This window comes from Micromys minutus (assembly GCF_963924665.1).
Source record: "Micromys minutus genome assembly, chromosome: 22".
Taxonomy (NCBI): Eukaryota; Metazoa; Chordata; class Mammalia; order Rodentia; family Muridae; genus Micromys; species Micromys minutus.
The window spans coordinates 662629-672092 of NC_137957.1; the positions used below are offsets into that span (position 1 = coordinate 662629).

Here is a 9464-nt window from a genome sequence, read left to right on the forward strand (position 1 = left end):
TTTTATTTCTTATTTATTGTATTCCTAGAGGTGTGAGTGACATATAATTTTAATTCACACCTTAACTTATCCCAAGACACAGGAACTAGTCAAATCCATAGCAATATTGGGTACTCTAAAATTAGAATTGAAGTTGCAATAGGAAAGCCAAAACTGTTAGATTAAATATGTCCCAATATGAACGGGGATACTAAAGACCTCCCATCATCACACTAGCCCCACTACAGTTATCTTGATCTCCCCACTGCCAATTCCTTGCCTTACTACCTTATCACCTGCCCCGCTCATTCACTTAAATCCTGTAGTTTGAGTGTCACGTCTTATGATCGGGGCGCTAGCTCCTTCAAGACAAAGACCTCAGCCCTCGTTTTCACGTCCCTCCCCCCCCCCCCCATTCTAATCCCCTCTCCTTTCAGAGACTAAAGAACGACTCCAGTTCCCATAGTCCTTTGTGCTTGCCCGATAGGACTACAATTCCCAGAGAACCAAGGTACCGGATGAGCTCGTTCTTTTTCCTACTTTCTTCCGGGTCGGAGGTCACGTCCTGCACGTTAGGTCTTTGATTTTCCTTCTCATTAACGACGCCAAAGATAGGGTTTAAACAAGCTTTACTTAGAATGGTTTTTAATATCTTTGTAAATCATCTGTGTTTTACGGCTTGGATGAATTCAGTAAACTGTCCGCCATGTTCGTTCTGGGAGCGGTAGAGTGGGACTACAACTTCCAGGGTGCTCCGCGAGCAAGGACTGCCACAGCTTCCGAGAGGCCGGAACGCGAGTCTCAGTGTGCCTACAACTCGCAGCGTTCTATCACGGGCGGAGCCGTTTAAAACGAGGCTCACTCACAAGAAGGACTACATTTCCCGGAAGGCTGAGCGGCAGACAGGGACATCCGCTGCGCTGCCCGAAGGACCCTAAGGCTGACGCGGGCTGTTCGTGGTTCTGCCCGAAGGACCTCAGCAGCCGCCCATGCCGAGCTGAGTCCGCGGAGCCGCGGCCGCTTCCCGTCGCTGTCCGACGCCGCGCCTTTGCGGCCTGCCGCCCGCCGGGATGCTGGAGGAAGCGGGCGAGGTGCTCGAGAACGTGCTGAAGGCGTCGTGCCTGCCGCTCGGCTTTATCGTCTTCTTGCCCGCCGTGCTGCTGCTCGTGGCGCCGCCGCTGCCCGCCGCCGACGCTGCGCACGAGTTCACCGTGTACCGCATGCAGCAGTACGACCTGCAGGGCCAGCCATACGGTGCGCGACCCCTGACCTCTTCCCTTGACGCTGCCATTCCCCTACTGCCACACCAGTTTCCCAGTCACCGTGATCCTCCCACTGTCATGCAGAGGACCCCCGACTGCTACCCCTGTGTCCCCGCTGACATACTGATCTTGTTTCTATCAGTCCTGTCCCCGCAGTTCTGTTGTCACTCTTGATTCCTGTCACCCCATCCTATTATCGCCACCCTGATTCCTACCTCTCCTCGATCCCCTGTCACCCTGATCCCTCTCTGTCAGCGGTTGCCTAAGACCTCTCTCTGGCTGGCGTCTGCCCCCAGGTCTGTCGTCCTGGGGTCCCCTGGGGTCTTGTTTCCACAGCTCCACGCCTTCAACCCTTTGCTCTGCTCCCCACTCCTCGCCAGGCCTCCCCAGGATCTCTGTCCCCATGCCCAGGTTTTAGGCCTCTCGGAGCCTCCTGCACCCTGCTTGTGGTATCCAGCCTTCCAGAACCTTCTGCTCTTTGGTTTTCCTCTCAGCCTTGATGCTAAGTCGCTGCCTGAATGAGCCCCCATTTCTGAGTGTGTGTGCCCAGAATTACATTAATTTCTTTTTAAAGAAGTATTGCCATAGCAGGGGTCCTTGCTTCCCCAGCTTGGGGAGCTCTAAGGGGTGGAGGCCATGTGGCTGCCCAGCACCTTGCAGGGCCCAGGACAGTGCCCTGGAACCTAGGGCACCCTGGGGTGAGGGTCTTATCCTAGGCCAGGTCCACAGGGCCACATGTAGGTGACCAGACATCTCTAATGCCATCAGCATTTGCTTGCAGCTCCCTGTGGCCTGGCATCTTCTGAAGGGCCACCTGCTAAGCTGCCACTGCGGGGTGTCGGGTGGCCAGGGAAATCACGGAAGCCACTTGAAGCAAGTGGCTACGATGCCGGGCACGTTCGGGGCATTCTGTGATCTGGAGGGCAGCTCCTTCTCACGTCCACGTCTGGTTCTCACGGGCACAGAGTCTCGGGTGAGCTAGCCTGTGGACGAGCTCATTTTTACAGTGGACCAGATGCCTGTCATGTGGCTTTCTTGCCCATCCTTGGCTGGATATGAACTAGTAGTCTCTTGCATCCTGTCTGTACCCTGGAGGACCCACGATGGGGCAGCCAGCCAGAGCAGGTCTTGAGAAAACCTGAGCACAAGCCCCTTGAGCTCCCGTCAGCCCCTGGCCACGTAACAGCCTTATCACATTTCTCCTTACCCAACTTCCCCTGGGTCTTGTTGAGAAATGCACCACACTGTTGAAGAGGAGGCTTGTGGGTGTGGCCGTGACCCAGGCCTACCATCCCTCCTGCTGTGGACTCTGGCCCTCTTAGGGCCTGCCTTCTTATCATCATGGAGGGTGGCAGCGGTGGTAGGTGCAGGCCCCAGGTCATAATGCCCTGACCCGATGTCCCCACAGGCACTCGGAATGCGGTGCTCAACACGGAGGCGCGCACCGTGGATGCGGATGTGCTGAGCCGCCGCTGCGTGCTCATGCGGCTCCTGGATTTTTCCTATGAGCACTATCAGAAGGCTCTGCGACAGTCAGCAGGTGCTGTGGTTATCATCCTGCCCCGTGCCATGGCTGCCGTGCCTCAGGATGTTGTCCGGGTAAGCCCGTGTCTCAGTCCCCGTGCCTGCCCCTCATCTGCTGTGTGTCCTTGGGAACACAAGGGCGTGTCCTCCCTATTCTCGAAGGAAGCTGAGGTGGGGAGGCACTCTGGGGGTGCTGCTGTTCCCTCAATGCATGCGCTTTCCCACAGCAATTCATGGACATGGAGCCTGAGATGCTGGCCATGGAGACTGTGGTCCCCGTGTACTTTGCGGTGGAAGACGAGACCCTGCTGTCCATCTATGAGCAGACCCAGGCGGCTTCTGCCTCCCAGGGCTCCGCCTCTGCGGCTGAAGGTAAGCCAGGCCACTGGAAGGCACCTATGAGTCTTTTCTGGGCTTCTGTGTTTGCAGTTCCCACCCCCACCTGTGGCCTCAACCACAGGCCCAAGTGACCCCTCCCCGTCTGTCCCCAGTACTGCTGCACACGGCCACAGCCAATGGTTTCCAGATGGTGACCAGCGGAGCCCAGAGCCAGGCGGTGAGCGACTGGCTCATCACCAGTGTGGAGGTGAGCTCCCACCTTCTTAGCTTGCCTTAGGCCCTTTGTATAGGGTGCACTCTGATCCCAGAGTCCTGGGCTCATTCTCAAGGGATCATATGAGGCACACCAGGGAGGCTGAGGCAAAAAGATGAGGAGTTTAGGGCCATCCTTGACTACATTGTTCAAGACTGCCATTGAGATACAGGAGACCCTGTTTTAATAAAAAGAAAAGAGCACCCCAAGGTTTTAGTTCTGTCCCTAGGGGTGTAAGTCAGTCAGACAGGCTGCGGTGCCACGGGCAGCCACAGACTTGAGTGTGCGCCACATAATTGTCTACAGCATTCTGGGGCTGTGATGACAGGATGGGCAGGCTGTCCCTTAGTCATGGAGGCCCTAGGGACTGGGTGCAGCAACCTCTCTGTGCAGTCCCTTCCTGGGCTAAGCAGTTTGTTCCCTGGTCCACTGGGGCCGAGGGACCGTCCAGCCTTGGCTGCCACTGCCTGTCCTTGGTATGAAGCCTTTCGCACGTGAGGGTGACCCTCGGGAATCACAGCCAAGGCATCTAGGATTCATCTCTGTCTCTGCAGGGACGGCTGACGGGGCTGGGAGGGGAGGACCTCCCCACCATTGTCATCGTGGCTCATTACGACGCCTTTGGGGTGGCCCCAGTAAGTACCCTGGTCCACAGGGACAACAGGCACAGAAGGGTAGTGGCTGCCAGCTGACCATGGCACCAGCTTGGTGGGTGATGCAGGGGGTGATCCAGACCTACCCTTGAGTGTCTTAGTCACTGTCCTGTCACTGAGGAGGCCCCGTGACTGTGACAACATTTACAGGAGAGTCAGTCAGTGGTTGGCATGCTGGTGGGGAAAGCACCTTCCCCTGCATCCTGATGTGCAAACTGAGAGAGACGTACAGACAGAGAAGCAGGGAGGGCCTGGCATGAGCTTTCGATACCTTAAAGCCCACACCAGTGACACACCTCTAACAAGGCCACACCTCCTCATCCTCCTCAGTGTCACTGCTGAGACTGAGCATTAGAATACCTGAACCTCTGTGGCCATTCTTATTCAAACTACCAGGTCCCCAAGTCCCTGCCATGTCTGTCTATGTGTCTCCAGAGCCTCCAAAGGCAGGCAGTCCCACCCTTCGATGGCTTTGTTTGAGCTGTCTTGGAACTCAGAGAACTCTCCCTGCCCTAGTCTCCCGAGTGCTGGGGTTGACGGTGTGGCCACCATGCCTGCCCAGCAGGTTTTCCTGTGTCCTTTCCACCGTGCTGCCCTGTGGCTCTGGCACCAGGTGGATGGGCCTGGCTTACAGGAGGCATGACTGCTGGGTCCTCTGCCCACAGTGGCTGTCACTGGGCGCAGACTCAAATGGAAGTGGTATCTCTGTGCTGCTGGAGCTGGCCCGCCTCTTCTCTCGCCTCTACACGTACAAGCGCACACATGCAGCGTGAGTTCCACTGGGTGGTCTCTGTGGGAAGTCCTGAGCCCTGAAGGGACCTGAGTAGCATCCCTGGCCCCCACCCATCCCTGCCCACAGTTGTAACAGTCACACCTGTCCTGAGATACCACACAGGTCACATGAGAGTGACTTCAGCATGTGTGAGCTGGGGCACACAACAGTGAAAGGCAGCAGCCAGCGTTCTGGGCAGTCTCTTCGCGTGGTCACAGGTGGCCCCATGGTGGTCATAAAGGTGGGGGCGTCATTTCTTTAAAAGCCATGAGGCAGCTTTGTTCTTGCTCACCCTGGATGTGTCTGTCCCTTATGGCCTGGACCAGTGGCCTCACCCAGTCCTGGCTGGCTTGGCAACCCTGTGTGGCAGTGGCCAGTCAGCAGAACAGGCTGGGAACAACCTGGGCTCAGTGGCCTGGCTCTGGTTCCCAGACAGGTGAGGGTGTGAGGCACCTGTGAGAATCAAGTCCACACAGCCAAGTTGTGTGTCAGCTGACCCTTGGCATCCGGGGACTGAGGAGTGTGTGGGTCCTCAGAGGCCTCCCTGGAGGTCTCTCGGAACATGTGTGACTGTCATAATTGTGGAGCCCCTGGCCTGGTGTTGGGCGTGTCACCTGGTGGTGGGTCTGGAGAGACCTAAAGTTTCCCCGTGTCTCAGTTGGGCACCTTTGGCTTGGCCATGTCATTCTCTTGACACCCATAGGTACAACCTCCTGTTCTTCGCATCTGGTGGAGGCAAGTTCAACTACCAGGGCACCAAGCGCTGGCTTGAGGATAGCCTGGACCACACAGGCAGGCGGGGCTCAGGGTGGGAGGTCCCTGATGATGAGCTGGTGGGCGGAGTCTGTCTCTGGTGGGTGGGGCCATGGCCCTCTGACCCCCTTTCCTCACCCTACAGACTCCAGCCTTCTGCAGGACAACGTAGCCTTCGTTCTGTGCCTGGACACTGTGGGACGTGGCAGCCACCTGCGCTTGCATGTGTCCAAACCTCCGCGGGAGGGGACGTTGCAACATGCCTTCCTGCGGGAGCTGGAGACGGTGGCTGCACACCAGTTCCCCGACGTCAGCTTCTCTATGGTGCACAAGAAGATCAACCTGGCGGATGACGTGCTGGCCTGGGAGCACGAGCGCTTCGCCATCCGGAGGCTGCCGGCCTTCACGCTGTCGCATCTGGAGAGCCACCGTGCAGGGCCACGTAGCAGCATCATGGATGTGCGGTGAGCAAGCCTGGCGTTCCCTCTACAGCACTTGGGGTGGGGTGTTGATCCGTTGGAGCTTCTTTGGTGTCCTAAAGAAGCCACCTTACAGGTCTTTCCTGGGCAGGGACAGCTTCTAAAACAGTGGTTCTCGACCTAGGTCCGGACCCTCTGAGGCTGCACGTCAGATATTGACATTAGGATTCATAACAGGCAAAATTAGTTTTGAAGTAGCCATAAAATAATTTTATGTTTGGGGCCTTAGGAAGGTTGGGAACTATTGCTCTAGAACCTTCCTTCCATAGGGGCACATTTTGGTGAAGCTCTGTCCAGAACCTGTGGGTAGCACTTTCTAGAACCTTCTAGAGTCTTCATGGAAGGCACTTCCCAGAACTTGCTACAACATTCTTCTGTAACAGTCTCACAGAGGACAGTTGTCTTTTAAAACTTTCCATGGGTCTGGTAGGAGAGGTGGCAAATTCCTGGGCCTTCCCTGGGTTATCTTTTGTGGGGGTTGATTTTGGGGCCTACCCTGGGGGTTCCTTCTAGAATCCTTTAAGGGGGGCTTTCCACAGAGAGAGCTTCCTGGGTGGGTATAAGCTAATGACCTTCTTTGCGGGGGAGCAGAGCCATTTTCTAGAACTTTCCATTAGCTGGCCATGAAACAGGGTATAGGCAGTTGTCCTGGTAGACCCCGGTGGGGCTGAGTCAGAAGCAGACTGTAGAAGGGTCAGCAGACCATCACACCTGGAAGGGTCCCCAGGATACCACACAGGCTGGTTGCTGGGTTGAAGGAAGGTCACTCACCTATCTGCAAAGGGGTCCTGGGCCCTGCAGGCTGCCCTGTCCCCACACTATGCCCATAGCACCTCCACATCCTTGGGCCTTGGCTGCCCTGGGTGGAGGCTGTGGTCAGACACACTCTTAGGTCCAGCCCCTGCCATCCTCAGAGCCTAGGCACCAGAGATTGCCTGCTGTGCCTGAGGAGCCTGTCCCTGTGTCCCCAAGGTCCCGAGTGGACTCCAAGACCCTGACTCGGAACACAAGGATCATCGCTGAGGCCCTGACGAGGGTCATCTACAACCTGACGGAGAAGGTGAGCTCCTGGTGTGCCCTGTCTGTGTGCTGCACACAGCCCACAGGTCACTCATACCCTGTCCTCTCCCTTTACAGGGGACACCCCCAGACATGCCAGTGTTCACGGAGCAGATGGTAAAGTGTGGGACGCTGGGGGGGACCACAGGGACCTGTGCTGTGACCCCAGCTTGCACCCCCCACAGGTCCAGCAGGAGCAGATAGACTCCGTCATGGACTGGCTCACCAACCAGCCACGGGCCGCCCAGCTGCTGGACAAGGACGGGACATTCCTGAGCACACTGGAACACTTTCTGAGCCGCTACCTGAAGGACGTGCGACAGCACCATGTGAAGGCTGACAAACGGTACTCACTGGCCACGCGCTCTGGGTGCCCATTGCCTTGTCCTCAGCCAGGAAGACACAGGTCCAAGACTGAGACCAAAGGGAAGCACAGGTGTCAGGCCAGGGATGTTCCTAGTCCCCTTAAACTTGTCATGCTCCTGCATCAGCCTCCCAAGCACCATGATTCCAGGGACGCTCTCTGAGGAGGAGCCTTGGAGAGAGGCACTGAGCCAGGGCTGTCTCTTCACAGGGACCCTGAGTTTGTCTTTTACGACCAGCTGAAGCAGGTGATGAACGCTTACAGGTGAGTGACGGACCAGAACCCACACCACAGTCTACAGGGGTGATCACTCTCCCATCCTTGACCCCATGGACTGTCCCCCAGGGTCAAGCCAGCCATCTTCGACCTGCTGCTGGCCTTGTGCATTGGGGCGTACCTGGGCATGGCATACACGGCCGTCCAGGTGAGCAACTGTGCGAGCATCTGGGGTGGGGGGGCTAGCTCTCCAGTGTACCTCACGCATTGTTCTTCCCACCAGCACTTCCACGTGCTATACAAGACGGTGCAGAGACTGCTGCTCAAGGCCAAGGCACAGTGACACACCCACAGTGGCCAGGTGGAACCACAGAGGGTTTCGATGGGTCACTAGGATGCAGGGACAACTCTCCCCGTCCATGTCTTGAATGTCCGTGGAGGAGAGCCCTACCCACCTGCAGATGAGCCCACTGGGAAGAAGTGATGGCCCGGACCACACACACCTAAGGGTTACACACAGTGGTTTTGGCCTCCCCGGGGGCTGGGTCCCAGAAGCCTGTCTCTGTGGTTCCCGGAGGCAGCCACCATAACCTGCCTCTCCCTAGCACTGGCCAGAGACTGTCTCCCTAGTGCTCCTCCTCATAACCCCGCCCGACCTGTTGTCACCTCCGCCACCACTGAACCCACCTGGTTCCCCAGCTGGATCTGAGCCACCTGAGGTTCTGGCGCCTCCTGCAATGTCCCTACTCTCAGTCCCGATGCTGGTGATTGGGTAGGAGTATGGAGTGTGCAGTCCTGAGGTCTCCCCACCTTCCACATTCCCCCCCACCAGCCTCAGTTTCCCTACCTGTGATACATTCTGGGGAGTTTGCCCCTCTGTCAGTGTCTGATGGAACGGCCAGGCCCAGCACAGCTCTGGATGTCCCCCACAGAATGGCCTTAAGAGGGGACACTGGTGTTGATGGTTGACCTCAGGGACCCCAGGGTGAATCGATTCAATAGCAATATGACCCAGGAGGTGTCAGGCTGGAATGGGCAGCTGGGGACCCGCTGAAGACCAGCTTCTTGTGTCCTCCAGCCCCTGCTGAGGCCTGGCCTACCCCCACACACTGTAGGCTGCCTCTGTTCAGCAGTGGTGGCTGCCACCCTGGTGGCACTTGTGTCATAGGGCAAGGGGTCAGCCTGCTGCCCTGGCCCCAAGCGCTCTCCTTCCCTTTCTACTCTTAACCTGGCAGCTGGTTACGGGTCTGAGGCCAGTGCCACCTGTCACTGGAAAAGTACACAGGGCATGTGCCACCTCCCTCTGTCCTGACAGGTCATGGGGATGGATGGCCCCTTGGGGTGGCTGCGGGTCTGCAGTTGGCAGGTTACAAAATAAAAGCCATATTGAAGGACCGAGCCTCCACGTGTCCTGAGGGACAGCCACTGTTGTGCTTCTGTCCTGGGTCTGTGAGGTGTCACCTCGGGCCCTGCCATCCACCCTGCACTGGACATGCCACATAGGGCAGGGGTCATTACAGTGCTAGAGGCTGTTCCTGCCAAGCTTAAACCAGCAACCTGCTCCTCCTGGGATTCTGGGTGGGTATGGATCTGGGTCCTCACCACAGGCTCCGCCCATTTCTCAAATGCCTGTCAGCAGAAGTTGCTGCTGCAAGGCTTGGGGGGCCTGTCTACTCAGCTCATGGCGGTATTGTTAACCTCCCACTACTGAAAGGGAGTAGACCCAGGTAGGCCACAGGCATTCAGAGCGGAGTCTCCATGACCACAGAACCTGACAAAATGGGGGTATTGGTTCAAGCAGAAGGTATGGC

The 9464-nt window shown here is 57.2% G+C and overlaps 1 protein-coding gene across 1 annotated transcript; it reads left to right on the top strand.

Annotated features, from left to right (window-relative positions):
• Positions 1 to 949: 949 nt before the first annotated feature.
• NCLN (nicalin) lies at positions 950 to 9030 on the top strand. The gene is made up of 14 exons (XM_080935073.1): positions 950 to 1233; positions 2650 to 2840; positions 2993 to 3137; positions 3257 to 3351; positions 3912 to 3992; positions 4676 to 4779; positions 5486 to 5574; positions 5681 to 5999; positions 6987 to 7074; positions 7152 to 7190; positions 7259 to 7419; positions 7648 to 7701; positions 7783 to 7861; positions 7937 to 9030. Exons 1-14 carry the CDS (start codon positions 1050 to 1052, stop codon positions 7994 to 7996), a joined length of 1689 nt encoding a protein of 562 aa, XP_080791199.1. The 5' UTR covers positions 950 to 1049; the 3' UTR covers positions 7997 to 9030.
• The last annotated feature ends 434 nt before the right edge of the window (positions 9031 to 9464 follow it).